The sequence below is a fragment of the Taudactylus pleione genome, unplaced genomic scaffold (genome assembly GCF_031769625.1).
Source record: "Taudactylus pleione unplaced genomic scaffold, aTauple2 ptg000198l, whole genome shotgun sequence".
Classification (NCBI taxonomy): Eukaryota; Metazoa; Chordata; class Amphibia; order Anura; family Myobatrachidae; genus Taudactylus; species Taudactylus pleione.
In genome coordinates this window covers 15,477,710-15,497,218 of record NW_028284600.1, presented here as the reverse complement: position 1 = coordinate 15,497,218, position 19,509 = coordinate 15,477,710, and the positions used below count along the sequence as shown (strand labels likewise).

General features: G+C 42.2%; 1 protein-coding gene across 6 annotated transcripts in view; it reads left to right on the top strand.

Annotated features, from left to right (window-relative positions):
* Positions 1 to 17,780, top strand: part of BLNK (B cell linker) — an 80,317-nt gene extending 62,537 nt beyond the window's left edge. For all 6 annotated transcript variants that reach the window (XM_088476931.1, XM_088476929.1, XM_088476927.1 and 3 more), the window contains 6 exons: positions 10,506 to 10,584; positions 13,210 to 13,259; positions 13,651 to 13,715; positions 14,375 to 14,458; positions 14,544 to 14,699; positions 17,471 to 17,780. In XM_088476931.1, the coding sequence (XP_088333057.1) occupies positions 10,506 to 10,584; positions 13,210 to 13,259; positions 13,651 to 13,715; positions 14,375 to 14,458; positions 14,544 to 14,699; positions 17,471 to 17,590 (554 nt within the window). In that variant the 3' untranslated portion in view covers positions 17,591 to 17,780. The remainder of the gene's footprint in view (positions 1 to 10,505; positions 10,585 to 13,209; positions 13,260 to 13,650; positions 13,716 to 14,374; positions 14,459 to 14,543; positions 14,700 to 17,470) is intronic.
* Positions 17,781 to 19,509: the final 1,729 nt, after the last annotated feature.

The window sequence follows — 19,509 nt, the reverse complement described above, 5'->3', positions numbered from 1 at the left end:
GGCATTAGGCCCTGCCAGGCTCTGGTAGTGAGGGAACTACCTGTGAAGTTAGTGCCCCGACAGGGCTAGGATTTATATTTATGTTTTCTTTATATTTCTGTCATTGTACAATAAAGACTGGCGCCGTCCAGCTTGTACTTGCATCCAGACAGGTGTGCTGCTTCCCTGCTGCTGTGTGTGTGTGTACCCAGGAGAGGGACCCCCTAACCTAACTGTGTCACAATATGGTGGAGAATGCGGGCACCCACACACACTGAAGTTGCAGCGAGAGGAAAACTTTCCGTTTGAAAATTAAAGGGACAGACACCCAATTTGTGAGTGTGGAAATAACACTGTGTCCTTGGAGTCCCATAGAGGAGGCGTCAGCCAATGCTCAGAGAGGCAAGGTTCAGCTTCCAACCTACACCCCAGGACAAAATGGAGGACATTATTAAGGCCTTGCTTCAAGCTACAGCAGCTCAGCAGGAGACAAACAAACTTCAGCAGGAGACTAACAGACATCAACAGGTCGCCATTGAGGAAACCCGCCAGGCCTTAGCGGAAAACAGCCAGGCCATAAGAGAGGTGGTACAGCACCTGGTCGCCCGGCCCAGAGATGTTAATACTGGCCCTCCCACCACCACTCACTCCGTACGAGCCAGTCACTTCCTCCAAAAGATGACTTCGGGCGATGATGTAGAGGCCTATCTCGCCGCATTTGAAAGAACGGCCGAGAGGGGGAGTTGGCCCAAGGAGCAGTGGGCAAGTCTGGTGGCACCTTTTTTGTCTGGGGAGCCACAAAAAGCATATTTCGACTTATGCCTGGCTGATGCCAAGGACTATAAAAAACTAAACCTTTGTTCGTGCCCAACGGGTCCACCGCTGGGAGTTCCATAAGGACAAGCCTCCACATTCACAGATGCATGACCTCGTCCATCTGTCCTCAAAATGGCTACAGCCCGAGACGCTGACGGGACCACAGATCGTGGAAAGGGTCGTGATGGACCGGTACCTGCGATCATTACCTGTGACTCTGCGCAAGTGGGTGAGCCATGCAGACCCTAAGTCCGCGGACCAGTTGGTCGAGCTGGTGGAGAGGTACGTGGCGGCTGAGGAGCTGATGAGTATGCCCCACCGAGCCCCGATGGCGAACTCCCACAGACACTGGTAAGACTGTTCCAGGGGAGAAGGGTGCTGGGCGGTGGAATGTACCTAAGACTGAGGGTGTAGAACCTGGAGACAGGCCTGCCAGGCTGGGAAGGTTCTTGCCCCGTAAACAACTAGACATTAATATGACTCAGTGTTTCCGATGTGGTGGCTTCGGCCATATTGCCGCTAATTGTGCACTTACAACTGAACCTATGCAATGTGATGCTGCTCATGTCTACCGCAGGGGGTCTTTCTTTGCACAGATAGCCTGTACGGCTGACCGGCAGGCTGTGACTGATAAGCACATGTGTGTACTCACTGTAGATGGCAACCGAGTAGAGGCACTGTTAGACTCTGGTAGCTTGGTGACACTTATAAAAGCTGAGCTGGTGAACCCCTTGCGACGTGAGGGGAAAACTGTTGGTGTGACCTGCATACATGGGGATAATCGATATTATGTTACTGCCGAGGTGAACATCGAGACACCATGTGGTCCTGCTATAGTTTCTGTAGGTTTGGTACATGGTCTGATGTGCGATGCAATATTGGGGAGAGACTTTGCTCACTTCTGGAAGTTGTGGGAAAGCCATTTTGTTCCAGAGGTGAACAACCCCGATCCATTTGAGAAGGTTGTCGATGTAGTGGAGGAGGGAGTTTCTTCTGAGTCAGAGTTATTCCCTTTTTCTACTATGATTGGCGAACTAGAGAATGCGGAGCGTGACGGTGGCCCGCCAACTGATGTGCCTCCCATTGAGGTGGGAAGTGTTGTTGGGCCAGGTGATCGTCTGCCTGATTTAGAGGTCAGAAGGGAGGTCTTTGCCGTGGAGCAGTTGAATGACCCTACTTTGGTAAAAGCCAGGGAGAATGTAAAAGTAGTTGATGGTAAACCCGTAGACCCTGATAGTCCTTTGTCCTATCCCCACATGGCAATGTGGCAGGATTTGTTATATCAGGTGACTAAGAAGGGGGAAGATGTTGTGGAACAACTAATAGTTCCCAAAGCCTACAGAAGAACAGTGTTGGATCTGGCCCATGGTCATATAACGGCAGGCCATCTAGGGGTAGAGAAAACCACTGAGCGAATAATGCAGAGGTTTTTCTGGCCCGGGCTTCATAAAGAGGTATCTGACTTTTGCACATCCTGCCCTGAGTGTCAGCATCATGCTCCCAGGCCACATTTTAAGGGTCCACTAGTTCCATTGCCTATCATAGAGGTGCCGTTTGAAAGAATAGCGATGGATTTGGTTGGACCCTTAATGAAGTCTGCCAGGGGACACCAGTATATTCTGGTCATAATGGATTACGCTACCAGGTACCCGGAAGCGATCCCGTTGCGCAATACGTCAACCAAGACCATTGCCAGAGAGCTAGTTCATGTCTTTAGCCGGCTGGGTATACCTAAGGAGATACTAACTGACCAGGGTACACCGTTTATGTGCAAAGTCATGAAAGAGTTATGCCGCCTGTTCAAAATCGAACAGTTAAGAACTTCGGTTTATCACCCCCAAACCGATGGGCTGGTCGAGAGGTTTAACAAGACGTTAAAACACATGCTTAGGAAAGTGGTCGACAAGGATGGTAGGGATTGGGACTACTTATTGCCGTATTTATTGTTGGCCATAAGAGAAGTTCCCCAGTCCTCCCACCGGGTTTTCACCCTTCGACTTGTTGTATGGGAGACACCCAAGGGGGTTACTAGACATTGCCAAAGAGACATGGGAGGGGCAGTCTAGTCCTTACAAAACGGTGATTGAGTATGTTTCTCAAATGCAGGAGAGAATTGCTGCGGTAGTGCCGATAGTGAGAGAGCACCTGGAACAGGCTCAACAGGCACAGCAGAGGGTATACAACCGCAATGCTCGGTTACGCAGCTTTGCTCCTGGTGACAGAGTGTTAGTATTGGTTCCCACTGTGGAAAATAAACTTTTGGCTAAATGGCAAGGGCCCTTTGAAATCTTAGAAACAGTGGGGCAGGTCAATTACAAAGTTTACCAGCCGGGGAAAAGAAAGCCGGAACAGATATACCATATAAATCTGGTAAAGCCCTGGAAAGATAGAACGGTACTGTCGGCCGTCCGAGACCCTCCAGTAAGTCCAGGGCCCTTAGTTCCCGAAGTGACAGTGGCAAAAACCCTGTCGGCAATTCAACAACAAGAGGTCAAGGAGTTTCTGATTAGAAATAGGGTGCTGTTCTCTGACGTACCTGGGAAAACCTCGGTCATTAAATATGACATCATCACTGACCCAGGGGTTAAAGTTAATCTAAAGCCCTATAGGTTACCAGAAGCACAAAGAGAATCGGTGTCGAAAGAAATTAAAAATATGCTAGAGTTAGGGGTTATTGAAGAATCACATAGTGAATGGTCAAGTCCCATTGTGTTGATTCCAAAGCCCGACGGGAGTGTGCGTTTCTGCAATGACTTCCGAAATTTGAACAGTGTTTCAAAATTCGATGCCTACCCGATGCCAAGAGTGGATGAACTGATTGAGAGACTAGGGACGGCAAGGTATTTAACCACTCGTGACCTAACCAAAGGGTATTGGCAAGTACCGTTAACCGAGAGCACCAAACAAAAGACAGCTTTTTCAGCGCCAGAGGGCTTGTTTCAGTACAAGATGTTGCCCTTCGGGCTACATGGGGCACCTGCTACCTTCCAAAGAATGATGGACAGGATTCTAAGGCCCCATAGACGGTATGCGGCTGCTTATCTGGATGACGGGGTCGTTCACAGTCCAGATTGGCAGTCTCACTTACCCAGGGTACAAGCAGTGTTGGACTCCATCTATAAGGCAGGTTTGACAGCCAACCCAAAAAAGTGTTGTCTAGGCATGGAGGAAGTAAAATATCTGGGATACACCATTGGCAGAGGCCTGATAAAGCCTCAGCTCAATAAAGTTGATGCCATACAAAACTGGCCACGGCCTCTGAATAAGAAGCAGGTGAGAGCCTTCTTGGGAATTACGGGGTACTACAGGAGGTTTATACCCAACTTTGCCACCATGGCAGTCCCACTGACTGACCTGACCAAAGGCAAACAAAAAGTCATGGTAGAATGGAGTCCTGAGGCAGAGAAAGCTTTTCAGGTGTTGAAAGTAGCGTTGTGTTCCCAACCAGTCCTGATGACTCCTAATTTTGAAAGGGAATTCATAGTACAAACCGATGCATCAGAAGTAGGTACAGGAGCGGTCCTGTCCCAGAACAAGAAGGGTGAGGAACACCCTATTTTCTATCTTAGCAGAAAGTTGAATGTACATGAGAGAAACTATGCCACAGTGGAGAAGGAGGCGTTGGCCATAAAGTGGGCGTTAGAGGCTCTCAGGTACTACTTGGTCGGAAGAAAGTTCAAATTGATCACTGACCATGCACCTCTGAAGTGGATGTCTGAAAATAAGGACAGTAATGTGAGAATTACAAGATGGTTCTTGGCGTTACAAACTTTTAAATTTTCAGTGGAACACAGGCCAGGAAGCCAGCTGGCCAATGCTGATGCGTTGTCACGCGTTCATTGTTTGGGGGCTTCAGTTGTTCCGCCCCACAGGTCGAAACAAAGAGGGGGGATATGTGATAGGATCACTGGTAAAGTGGTCTGTGGCAGGTACATTTGTCCCAGATTCCTGTCTTTTGTGTTTTAAACCCCCAGGAGAAAGTCTGCAGTGTAGCAGGCTTGAGTTTCAGCTTTTTGAAAAGCCGGTTTGGGACCTGGGGGTTGTGGGTGAGAGGAGAGGGAGGGCTCCACCCACGGCCACTCCAGGTTTTGGTTCTCGCAGCCTGGTAACAGGCTTGTTAGTTTTCCACCTGAGAGTGGCCAATATAAGCCTAGTGTGTTTAGGGCTGAGTGTCTCACCTGGGAGAGCAGGCAGGGAGTTTGCTCAGAGACACTTGAAAAACCTATTTGTGAGTACTGTGTTGTGCTTTGTTGCTGGCGAGGGCATTAGGCCCTGCCAGGCTCTGGTAGTGAGGGAACTACCTGTGAAGTTAGTGCCCCGACAGGGCTAGGATTTATATTTATGTTTTCTTTATATTTCTGTCATTGTACAATAAAGACTGGCGCCGACCAGCTTGTACTTGCATCCAGACTGGTGTGCTGCTTCCCTGCTGCTGTGTGTGTGTGTGTAAGGAAGGAGTCCTCTACCCAGGAGAGGGACCCCCTAAACTAACTGTGTCACAATATATATATATATATAGAGAGAGAGAGAGAGAGAGAGAGGGTATATGTATTATTTCACTCACAGAACATGCCTACAACTGTGAAGCTGTGTTTTTTTTTATATTGTGAATCAAACAGCATTTAGGACAACATAACAGAAAAAATTCAGCGTGCATAACTATTCACCCCCCTAAAATCAGTACTTTGTCGAGCCACCTTTTGCGGCAATTACAGCTTCAAGTCGCTTTGGATAAGTCTCTATGAGCTTGCCACATCTTGCCCCTGGGATTTTTGCCCATTCCTCCAGGCAAAACTGCTCCAGCTCCTTCATGTTGGATAGTTTTTGCTTTTGAACAGCAATCTTCAAGTCTGACCACAGATTCTCAATTGGACTGAGATCTGGGCTTTGACTAGGCCATTCCAACACATTTAAATGTTTCCCCTTAAACCACTTGAGTGTTGCTTTAGCAGTATGCTTCAGGTCATTGTCCTGCTGGAAGGGGAACCTCTGTCCCAGTCTCAAATCACAGGCAGACTGAAACAGGTTTTGCTCAAGAATATCCCTGTATTTAGCACCATCCATCTTTCCCTCGACTCGAATCAGTTTCCCAGTCGCTGCTGCTGAAAAACATCCCCACAGCATGATGCTGCCACCACCATGTTTCACTGTGGGGATGGTGTTCTTGGGGTGATGGGATGTGTTGGGTTTGCGCCAGACATAGCATTTTTCTTGGTGGCCAAAAAGGAAAATTTTAGTCTCATCTGACCAGAGCACCTTCCTCCATACATTTGGGGAGTCACCCACATGCCTTTTGGCAAACTCAAATTGTGTCTTCTTATTTTTATCACTAGGTAATGGCTATTTTCTGGCCACTCTTCCATAAAGCCCAGCTCTATGGAGTGTACAGCTTATTGTGATCACATGCACAGATACACCAGTCTCTGCTGTGGAACTCTGAAGCTCCTTCAGGGTTACCTTTGGTCTCTGTGCTGCCTCTCTGATTAATGCCCTCCTTGCCCGGTCTGTGAGTTTTGGTGGGCGGCTCTCTCTTGGCAGGTTTGTTGTGGTACCATGTTCTTTCCATTTGATGATGATGGATTTGATGGTGCTGCGGGGGATCATCAAAGATTTGGATATTTTTTTATAACCCAACCCAGAATTGTACTTCTCAACAACTTTGTCCTTGACTTGTTTGGAGAGCTCCTTGGTTTTCATGGTGTGATGCCTCTTGCTTAGTGGTGTTGCAGCCTCTGGGGCCTTTCAGAAAAGGTGTGTTTATACTGACAGATCATGTGACATGAAGATTTCACACAGGTGGACTTCATTTCACTAATTATGTGACTTCTGAAGGTAATTGGTTGCACCAGAACTTTTGAGGGGCTTCATAGCAAAGGGGGTGATTACATATGCACATGCCAATTTTCAGAATTTTATTTATAAAGATTATTTTTTATATATAGATTTTTCTCATTTCACTTCACCAAATTAGACTATTTTGTGCAGATCCATCACATAAAATTTAGATATAAAAATAAAATTATAGGTTGTAATTTAACAAAAAAGGTAAAAGGCCAATTGGGTGAATACTTCTGCAAGGCACTGTATATATGTGTGTGTGTGTGTGTGTGTATATATATATATATATATATATATATATATATATATACATACACACACACACACACAAACACAGTCAGGTGCATAAATATTGGGACATTGACAGGATTTTCATATTTTGGCCTCTATTCACCACCACAATGGCTTTGAAATTAAACAAACAAGATGTGCTTTAACTGCAGACTTTCAGATTTAATTTGAGGGTAATTACATCCAAATCAGGTGAACTGTGTAGGAATTACAACGGTTTCTATATGTGCCTCCCACTTTTTAAGGGGCCAAAAGTAATGGGACAAACTAAACAATCCTAAATCTAACTTTCACTTTTTAATACTTTGTTGCAAATCCTTTGCAGGCAATTACAGCCTGAAGTCTGGAACGCATAGACATCACCAGACGCTGGGTTTCATCCCTGGTGATGCTCTGCCAGGCCTCTACTGCAAATGTGTTCAGTTCCTGCTTGTTCTTGGGGCATTTTCCCTTCAGTTTTGTCTTCATCAAGTGAAATGCATGCTCAATCGGATTCAGGTCAGGGGATTGACTTGGCCATTGCATAACATTCCACTTTTTAGCCTTAAAAAACTCTTTGGTTGCTTTTGCAGTATGCTTCGGGTCATTGTCCATCTGCACTGTGAAGTGCCGTCCAATGAGTTCTGAAGCATTTGACTGAATATGAGCATATAATATTGCCCGAAAACACTTCAGAATTCATTCTGCTGCTTTTTACAGCAGTCACATTATCAATAAATACAAGGGAACCAGTTCCATTGGCAGCCATACATGCCCACGCCATGATACTACCACCACCATGCTTCACTGATGAGGTGGTATGTTTTGGATCATGAGCAGTTCCTTTCCTTCTCCATACTCTTCTCTTCCCATCACTCTGGTACAAGTTGATCTTTGTCTCATCTGTCCATAGGATGTTGTTCCAGAACTGTAATGGCTTTTTTAGATGTTGTTTGGCAAACTCTAATTTGGTCTTCCTGTTTTTGAGGCTCACCAATGGTTTACATCTTGTGGTGAACCCTCTATATTCACTCTTGTGAAGTCTTCTCTTGATTGTTGACTTTGACACATATACACCTACCTCCTGGAGAGTGCTTGATTTGGCCAACTGTTGTGAAGGGGTGTTTCTTCACCAGGGAAATAATTCTTCTGTCATCCACCACAGTTGTTTTCCGTGGTCTTCCGGGTCTTTTGGTGTTGCTGAGCTCTGCGGTGCGTTCTTTCTTTTTAAGAATGTTCCAAACAGTTGATTTGGCCACACCTAATGTTTTTGCTATCTCTCTGATGGGTTTGTTTTGATTTTTCAGCCTAATGATGGCTTGCTTCACTGATAGTGACAGCACTTTGGATCTCATATTGAGAGTCGACAGCAACTGATTCCAAATGCAAATGTCACAACTATAATCAACTCCAGACCTTTAACCTGCTTAATTGATAATGAAATAACGAGGGAATAGCCCACACCTGTCCATGAAATAGCTTTTGAGTTGATAGTCCCATTACTTTTGGCCCCTTAAAAAGTGTGAGGCACATATAGAAACCGTTGTAATTCCTACACCGTTCACCTGATTTGGATGTAATTACCCTCAAATTAAATCTGAAAGTCTGCAGTTAAAGCACCTCTTGTTTGTTTCATTTCAAAGCCATTGTTGTGGTGAATAGAGGCCAAAATATGAAAATTCTGTCAATGTCACAATATTTATGCACATGACTGTATGTATGTGTGTATATATATATATATATATATATATATATTTCACACACACACACACACACACACACACGGCCAGTGCGGTCGAACAGGGGTGCCACCCCATAGAGGGCACACCCCTCCCAGCCATTCCCAATTTCAACGGGACAGTCACGTTTTTCGGGCACTGCCCTGCTGTTCCACCCGCAGGACACTTTGTCAGTTGTGCGGCGGTGCCGGCCCCGGAGAAGAGGAATGCATGCGCGCGGCATCCATTCAGTGCAGGGAGAGAGCTGGGGGCAGCCCAGCTACTGACTTAGTGCTGGGCTCGCCGCAGCCTGATGTTAACGGGAGGCGTGCCATATGGGCATACCTCCATATAATATTATTTAATGGGTGGCCTATGGTAATTTGGCCACGCCCCCATTTTCGGTGGCGCACTGCATCTGTTGCCCATCATGCATCGGGCGTTGCTTCCCCTGGAGCCGACCGTGTGTGTGTGTGTGTGTGTGTGTGTACTTGACTATTCATGAACTTACCTTTGTTTCACCAGATAAGCTCTCTTAATTTTTTATTGAATATTTTGAATAGATTGTATGTTTTTATTTATGTTTAGATATCATTTGAAAAAAAAAATTGATTGAGTAAAAAAATCAATCTATAGACTCTTCTTGATATATTTTACTGCACATTTTTTATTTATATATTCTAGAACACTAATTGATATTGACAATTTGGGAATGTGGTTGTTATACACAGCCTGTCTTTTGCACTTTACTGCATGAAATTATATGTTCTTCTTATACAGTTGAAAGTGAAGTTTTTTAAGTTCAAATGGTATTTTTTACGTTACGTACCTAGTATATATTACAGAACGTATGACAGTCTTTATCGCACATTTGCACAGATTGCATTTTGCACAACACTTTTTACTGTATTTATATTATATTCATTTTGTCTCTTTTTATGTTTCACTAAATTTAAGTTATACAAGCACATTGGGCGCTCTAGCACAGTTCAAATTATTTATTCTCAATAGGTGGAACTAACATTCCCTGTTTTTTTATATAGTGTTCATCTCATAGCTAGAATAGCATTAATAATGTTCTTAGTGAATGCTGAGGATTCTGGGCACATCTTGATATAAATATAACACAGTAAGAAAGGGAGAGAACTCTCTACCTTCCCCCCTCTCTCTCAGGCCTCCATTTCTGTGGTGTTCATATGTTAGTTTATTCCGAAGTTTGATTCAAACAAGGAACCGTTATCATTGAAATGAAGTCCCAGAATAGAGAGTGCTTTCTCTCATACTACTTTTATTCTTTCTATATTAATGCAGACACTATTGGAGTAGCACTCAGACTATGGGCTCAATCCAATTCAATAAAACTCACAGCCAGAATTCGCACAACTTTGCTTGGAGCCCTATGGGGCTGCGAGCATTTTCGTGCAGGTTCAGACTGCTGTAAACTGCGACTGTTGCCGTGATGATTCGCACCTGCAAGATCATCGCAGCTAAATGGATTGCCCCTGTAAGTGTAGTCAGCGTGCCTTCTCCATCTTGTTTTACAAGAAATCTGTTTTCTTTCAAACTGAAACTTGTATATTATAAGGAATAATATAACCCTTATTGGAAATAAAAGGATATTAGAATTCACCTTGGAAATATATAGCTTGTATATTTAATACTAGGGAGTACATTCACAGTATATATGATGCATGTGTGTGTATTGCTCACATTAACTGTGTATTAGAGAAATATATGACCGCTTAGAAGAGAGTATTAGCTGTATGTAATTTATTTAATTTGTCAATGTGATCTACTAATAGTCTAAAATATTTTAGTGTGTGTATACACAAACATGCATAAACAAAAGGGCATTTTAAAAGTATTCCATATTTTCTATTACAGAACGTCCCGCAGTTTTGCAGCGGAAAAGAGTACCCAGTGCTGGGGCAGAACTTCCCACGGTGCCCCCTTTAGCTCATAAGTAAGTACTTTTATTTATAAAGTAGACACCTTGGAGTATATTTACTAAAGCTTCTAAAACAGACAAGTGGTAATGTTGCCCATAGCAACCAATCAGATTCTGTGTATCATTTTCTAGAATGCAATAGAGAAATGATAGCTAGATTCAGTTTGCTATGGGCAACATTACCACTTGTATGTTTTAAAAGCTTTAGTAAATCTACCCCCTGAACACTATTTAGGGAAAAGATCTCAAACTCCAGTAACCGTAAGGGCCCCATAAGGGCAGCTACATCTGGCAGAGCGCTGCATCACATAAGTGTGAAGCGCAATGGAATATGCTGGTGCTGTATATGTAAATATTATATTATCAAATTAATTTTTCATATAACAAAATGTTCTTGCCCCTCCCCCCACCACACCACAGCTTAAACACCAGTACTTACATGTATGTTTACTAAACATAGTGAGATAAACTACTGCATAAAAAAACAAAATGACTACTAATTACTATTTAACAAGACAACAGATTATAGATGAAATGTTATTGGTTATACAGACTAAAATGTATGCTGGTGTTTCATACAAATACCCCTATAAACAGGCTTGCCTACATTTAGCTCCCTCCTTCCGGGAGGGAGCTGTCGGGCTTACACGGCTGGGGGCGTGACGCGATCAAAGGGGGCGGGACCCGGCAGCTGCGCGCCATTTCAGGAGGAGCATGGGGGCATTGCAGCGTGATCGTATCATCGTGGCTCCGCCCTCTCTTCACAATGCTGTGATTAATGGCATTGTGCACCCGGGGGCGGAGCTATGATGACACAATTCAGCACCCCCTCCACCCCCCCCCCCCGGCTGCCGGGATCTATACTTACAACCACGGAGGGGTGTGGACATGTCACCGGGGGACGGGCTTGCCTGCCTTTCTGGGGGGCTGGCATCGGCACCCGATTTTCGGGAGGCTCCCGGCCACATCGGGAGGGTAGGCAAGGATGCCTATAAATAAGGGGCAATATTTACAATGCCGAATATTTCAACACTAGATAGCTTGTAAGTAACCAATTGATACTCTTTTTATAGCAAAGGAAGAGCTAAATGGGGAGAAAGCACTCTGGGATAACCTCTTGTCAAATATTTTAGGATGTTATAATGGAGCGATATGTTAAAATTCCTAATCCTTCCCTATTATAATTCATAGTTGCCGACTTTCTGGCTGCTCCTTCCGGGAGGGAGCAGCCAGATCAGCAGGGCAGCGGGGGGCGTGGCCGAAAAAGGGGGCGTGCCTGGACGGGTGCCTGACATTTGTAAGCGTTACGCGATCGCGTCATTTTGGCCCCGCCCCGCTACACAATGCCGATAATACAGGCATTGTGAAGCAGGGGGCGGGGCCAAAATGACGCGAATCGCGTCACTGGCTACCCTCGCAGCGGGGGTTAAGAGTAAATTGCGGAGGATTTCGGGGGGATCAGCAGCCACCGGGAGGCTTGCCTGCCTTTCCGGAGGGGGCGGGAGCTGCACCCGATTATCGGGAGGCTCCCGCCCAAATCGGGAGGGTAGGCAACCCTGTTATAATTATGTTCACCAACAACTGATGTAGAGTCCACTGTGTCCCTTTAGAGATTCCAGAATGTAAACGAGTTTGTCTAGAATGTAAATGAATACGCCACCAAATCTGAGAGAACGACAAGAGGTTATCCCCAGGGTGCCTGACTTTCAAATGGTTCTTCCTTTGCTATAAATACTGTACGTGTATAAGTGATAAAGTATGGGCACCACATATCATTATTATCCTTTATTTATATGGCGCCACAAGGGTCCCGCAGTGCCTTAGATAGTACAGAAACACTATGAACAAAACAAACAGAAAAAGTGACTTACAGTACAGAACATTGCAGGACATGGGACAAGGTTTATAAACATTGTTGCATCAGCTGTCATAATACTCAAGTAAGCAGCAGGATGGCAGAACCCAAAGGTTTAGTGCCATGGTAGGCAGGGGGAGGAGGACATGGTATAAGTGAGGGAAGGGAGTCCTGCTCTTGAGAGAGGTATATTTACTAAAGTGCGGGTTTATAGAAGTGGAAGTGTTGGTTAGAACAACCAATCAGATTCTAGCTATTGTCTTCTTGGAGGTGCTAGATAAATAAGTAGAACCTGATAGGTTGCTATGGGAAACACCTTCACTTCTATAAATCCGCACTTTAGTAAATATACCCCTTACATAGTCTAAAGGGGAGGAGTGGGCAGACAGGGGAGAGACAGTAACCAAGGATAGTAAATCAAGCAGCTAGAGATCTCAATATTCTACCTTTTCAGTGCCAGTTCTTTATATTTTGTATGGGAGACACCTGCAGTGATCAATGGCAGAAATACTATTCACTGTACAATCATAAATAAAAAGTTTTTTTGCCCTACATTGATTTTAAGCCCATTACTTTTTTTTCGTTTTTTTTAATTATTATAAAAATTATTTGCATTGATTCGTAACAACTTGTTTGATTATAATGAAAATTTCACTCCAAAATATTTATTAAAAAAAGGGGGGGGGGGGGTTATATGTTTTACTGGAAGCAGGCATGCTTGTATTATTATTATTTTTTTTTTTTTTTAAACACCCGAATAATCAGATGTATAATTTTTACCCCAGGTTACCAGTTCCAGTTCCTGTTCTCAAATCTAATGTAATATCTGTACAAAGTAAGTGTATATTAGCTTTCCATATATTTACTGAAGTTAGATTATGCTTGAGCTGCAAAGAAGTTCATAACTAAATTTGACATGGGTAGATAATACAATACAAAATTGTTGAACACATTGAAAACAAAATGTGCTCGCAAAAAAAATCATTAAAATATATTTACTGCACTCTGTTCAATTGTTGTTTTTTTCCTCTTTAATAAATGTAAATATATAACCTTGAGATAAAGTGTGAAGTGAGAACTGTATTCAGTACAGTTCATTTAAAAAATAATAATTCAACTAGAACGACAAAAACCAACAGGACTTGGGACTTGCTGATGAATCCCTGCATCTTCCATTTAATTTCAGTGTTCAGAAAATGTTTCTAATGTATTTATCTGATTTGCAGAACCTCCTGAAGTAGTAAATCGCTATCTGGTTACCCCAAGTCGGCATGGCAGTATAGTGGAACAGGTATGAAAAAGAATATTGAACAAATTTTGATCAATAAAATATAGAATGTTAAGTATTGCATGGAAAAGACAAACTGTGTAATACAGAATATATTGCTTTTTGTAAATCCTATCCAGTATATTTTGTTATTTACTGCTAATAACTTAAATATTACATGGCTAAGTAGCAGTAATATATTATTTTTAAGTTAAAAGACCTTTATATGAAAAATGCTGTGTAAGCACCTGCTCCACCATCTCAACCATGAAAATAATTTTCTCTCAAAACTTATTTTTGATTCATTCGGCAAGTAAAGCTGTACCGGGGTAATTAGAAAGCTATTACTTGGCTATACATATTATACTTCTAGATCTCCCAAGTAATATAGGCAATTGGATATGAATGGACCCAATGATCGGATACCCTTCTAGACAATTATTGAATGAAAATAAATATATATTATATATAATATTGAATGAGTGAGTATACAGATAATCCCGTAACAGAAGTTAGATATTTCTCCTGACTCAGAGATCCCCAGTAATAACAAAACACTTAGGCACTTCCTTAGTGCCCATCTGCAGTCATTGTTACATGGTTAGTGATATTGGGAGAGAAAAACAAAATCACTGTGTGCTCACATGCCAGTATAGATTATTAGATGTGCTTTATTTTTACAGGATGCTGGCGTGCATAATAAGGAATGGTATGCTGCATCGTTTGATCGCAAGACAGCAGAAGACGCTTTGCAAGCGACATCCAAGGTACAGTTCCCTATATGCTTAATATTCTGATTCCTCCATAGTAACAGCGATGGCATAAAGGTTACCCTGATGTCTGTTCCAACAGGATGGCTCTTTCCTAGTGAGAAAAAGCACGGGGCAAGACTCTAATCAGCCATTCACACTTGTTGTGTTATACAACAGAAGAGTATATAATATTCCGGTGCGATATATTGAGTCTACTGAACAGTACGCTCTTGGAAGAGAGAAAAGCGGAGAAGAGGTATATATACATTTATAAATAATATATTTGTTCTGTCTCAAGCAATGCCATGTTGGTGATTACATGGAAGACCCATTCAGGTGTCCACTTATAGCTTTACCCAGCAGCAAATCAGTATTATTTATACACTAATTCTGCCACTATATAGTGGTAATGCGTCAACAGTAATTTTGCGCGTGTAAGCATTTCTTATGCCCTGTAATGCAAATGAACAGCTTCTGTTAAAATAAATTTTTATATGTAGGTCCGAAATAACTCAACTAAAAGTATCCACTATATGGCCCAGAAAAATGCTGGATTGCAGCGTAGATTAGGATTTTAGGACCTGCTTGTTAACCTCACAATCTTGAAATATGCTCTTTATCATAAAGACAAATTGGTTATCTAATAATGAACATTTTTTTTCCTGTACTCGATAAAATTGAACTTAATGATGTGCCATGGTTTCCCTGTCAAATAGGCTAAAATCTAATTTTGAGGATACAGTATGATGTGTCCAGTGCCCTATAGAGCTGACAGTCGTTCAATTTTACCAGCAAACCGGGCCACTGGCCAGCTGTTTGCCACGGACAAAACCCTTGTTTTTTACCATTGACCCATCTGCACAATACCGTAGCTGTTATTCCTCAAGATGGAGAGTGAACTAGAACTATTATGAAGGCTACTTAGCCAAGTCCTCAAGTTAAAAATTACTGTTTCCTTGTGGGTCTCTCCCATGACATTTGTTGGTCTTTCTTGTTGCAGTTTGATGTGAATGATTAAAAACAACAGATATAATTTACGTCCGAGGTCCATTTAAATAATATAAAAAAATGGATTGTGCCTATATGTGGATTTATGTATAAAATAGTATACTGTATTCCTTATCACTTGAGACAAAGTCAAGTCAACAAGGCTTCTCTCAATAAAAATACATATTTAATAGATACAGACACTTAACATATCTAAAACACACATATCATATAGCAAGTATGCAAATGTATTATAATAAAAAAAATATACATGAAAATAGCTTGAAATACCACTTTGAATATTGCAGCTAATTTAGTAGTATTTGTAAATGGTTACCAATAAAAGTCCATGATACGGAATACAGTATACTATTTTATACATAAATCCACGTATAGGCGCAATCCATTTTTTTTATTTGTAATTAAATCGAGCCAGCTAGTACTGGCTAATTGGATTAGCAGCATATAGGACCTCATTCAGAGTCGGTCAAAGCAGCCGCACGGTCGTACGCCACCGATGTTCGCTATATTGCGCATGCGTAAAGTTCGCAATGCGCGTGCGCAAACTAGCCGCTACGATCAGAAATTTCTCTCTCCTTGGAACACAGCCAGGTCGGTAGTTTGAGTGACAGAATGAGGCGTTTGTGGGTGGTAACAGGGGAAGGTGCTTGAAAACGGGGGAGTGGAGATCCGAACGCAGGCGTGCCTAATTATGTGAACGGCGTTTTGTGGGAGTGCATACGGTTTATGGGAGTGCATAATTAACAAAGTAGAGTCATGGCACATGTGATATGGGAGGTTTTTACACTGACATGATCGTAGAGCTTAAGAGAGGGTATGGTCAACCTTAAGCTCTACGACCAGTTTCGATGGTTTCCGATGGTCTCGATTAATCCTTATATGCCCGGAGATGACGTGCAATGCGTACGAGAAGGGGGCGTATTTTTTGGTCTTCCGACCGCTTCCTCCCCTTGGTCGGCCAGCTGCCGATCCGAACTTAGGGACGCAACTTGCGAGGGAATCATTTGCATATCCGGTCCCTTTTCCCGTACGACCGTGCGGCCGCTTCGACCGACTCTGAATGAGGTCCATAGTGTGAAAATAATCTCTTAACAAACATATAAGCGCAAGGATAAATAGCTGTCGGGTAACAGACAAGCTATAGATATATCGATTTCCATTTAAATATAGATTTTTTTTTCTTTTCCCATCATAAACACTAAGGGGTATATTTACTATAGTGTGGGTTTATAGAAGTGGAAGTGTTTCCCATAGCAACCAGATTCTACTTATTTATCTAGCACCTTCTAGGAGATAATAGCTAGAATCTGATTGGTTGCTATGGGCAACATCTCCACTTCTATAAATGGCAAATATACCCCTAAGGGCCAGATGCAGAGTTGGAAGTAAATTGGAAGGTACATTGCTCCAACGAAACGTGCAATATATATAAATGCCAAATTGTGTACATCTTGAGATGAGCTCTTCGCCATCTGGTGTGATTCTGGTCAACATCATCGCATACTTGCACCTGACCTAGGCTAGGTGCGAGAAATGTCTCCATACAGGTGTATTATTGCTTACGATCTTACCAGATCGGCATAGCCTGCACTTGTGTGGACATTAGCTCACTGAACTTTGCCTACGTGAGATTGCCCAGTCAAACCCGAGTTCCGCTTTTTCAGACGTGTAGATGAGATTGACATGCATCAGACTTTAATTGCCTGCAGTCGCACGCGCCCTTTATTTGATTAGCGCAATGTAAGTTCATGCAAGATCCGCTTCGCAAACAGTTACACATTCAGCACTGTACCAGTCCTAACATCAGTCGAGTGTTATGGAATGGGTATGAAATTGAAATCCCAGCAGTCGGGATGCCTGCTATCAATATACCGACAGCGGCATCCCGATGTGATCTTGTTCTGGTCATCTAATTTATATGTTAGAAGAGTGGATCCTAATTAACTGTACTGTAATTTTACCATCCATGTTCAATCATAAACCACTGCTTTAAGATCTAACGAAATGCATTCTTTTCAGAAATTCAGTAGCGTCGCAGAGATTATTGATAATCACCAGCGAAACCCTCTGGTGCTAATCGACAACCAGAACAACAACAAAAACTTCACAAAGTTAAAACATGTTGTTAAAACCTCTTGAGATACTAGGAGAACATCGGCAGTCGTGTCTTAACTGAAGTTTTACAAGACTACAGTATTTTTCTGAAACTGGAAAAAAAAAAAGAAACCTGTATATATTTCTACATCACAACCAAAAACGGCTATCACCTTGACCCTTAATATTTAACATTTAGTAATCTTGTGTGCATAATAAATCAAATTTAAAGCTGTTACCTGCCTGTATGTTTTATTGCTACATTGTTAATTCTCTGGTAAGCACCATGTGACCCTAGACACAATGAAAAGTGGTCCTTGTGTTGGCTGAACCAATAATTGAAATAATGAAGACCATCAAGTTACTAGGTATCAGGGAGACAAACAATGACCATCTCCATGATCTCGCTTGTTGTTTGTGAAATGACAAGGTGCATTCTATTTAAAGTAGCAATCCTGCTGCAAAATTTTAAACTACAAGTGAAATAACCTTTTAAGCATGCAACGAATATTCTTTTTTTTTTCTAAGTTATTTTCCTACACATCACTCTCCTGTTTAAAATCTCTGGATGAAAAATAAGCATGGCTGTATCAGTCACAGGCTCTCAAAATGTTATGTGATAGCAGAGGGGGAGGATGTCGCAATGAAAACAGCTGGGAAGCTTTACAAAGCCTCTCTGCTTACTACATCATATGCCACGTGACTGTGGTTGCCATGATAGTAACAGGTCACTGTGGAAAATGTTAAGAACGATCAGTTAATAATGGCAGTTTGAAAAAACAAACCAAGGGAAAAGGGGGCAGCTATTAAACAGTTTCTCATAGTCTGAGTTATAAAAAAAAAAAAAAAAACAGACCTGATATTTTTTATGGGATTGCTTCTTTATGTTTTAATATAATATATTGTAAAAAACTGTGTAAACACTTGATGTGTTATATAAAATTAAACAAATTTAAACTTTGCTATGAAAGTCATTAGGGAAAATGAAATATTTTACGCCTTTGACAAGAGTTTATTGGATTGCAGTATTTTTTGTACTCTTCAATTTTCTGTGTTGTAATTACAGTATATAGAAAGCATGTGCTCTAAAATAGAAAGCAGTGTACTCTCATTTTCCTTCTTAGATATTTGTTTATACCGTAGTAAATTTGTTTAATTGGTAAAGGCACATTTCACCATCCTGAAAAATACCCAAACTGTACAGAGGGATATTAAATTTTGAAATAGCCAACTTATATAATAGTTTGTTTTTTATTTTCCTGTTCTATACAATATCCAGTAAAACATAGACTGATACCCTTTTTACACTGCTGCGATAACCCAGGTTATTGCTGGGTCTACCTGGGTCGCATTTCAGCATAATAGGGTCCCTGAAAAATAACCCGGGTCAAGAGACCCTGCAATCCATCCCAGGTAGCTACCAGCGTCGGGCCCAGGAAATACCTGGGTAATGGTGCAGTGTAAACAGCGCAACCTGTGTTATCAGACCTGGATCATGCCTAAAATGAGCTGATTGGGGGTTGTGGAGCAGTCACCTCCCACTTTTTATGACCTCACAAGTTTAGCAGGGCAGACCCGGGTTAAGTGTGAACGGGGCTGACCCGAGAATAATCCAGATCAATGGTGCTGTGTAAACAGTGTCTGACCTGGGTTGGAACCATATCTGACAACCCAGGTCGGACTCGGGTTTTTGGTGGCAAAGAAGTATGAGACATAGGGTATTCGTCAAGAAAAAAAATCTAATATATGGAAGAATGCTAATTCGCCATTTCCTGTGCTTTTTAACAGGGAATTCACTTGTTTTTTGTGCATGAATAAGTATTTTCTTAGAACAGTGCTTATACTGATGGGCTAATAATGCATGTTATTTTTGTAGCTCCGTCCTTTCTATCAGCTAAGGCTACTGTACAACATACAATAAGAGGGAAGAGCTTCAGGGTCATTACAAAAGAAATATGGCTCCT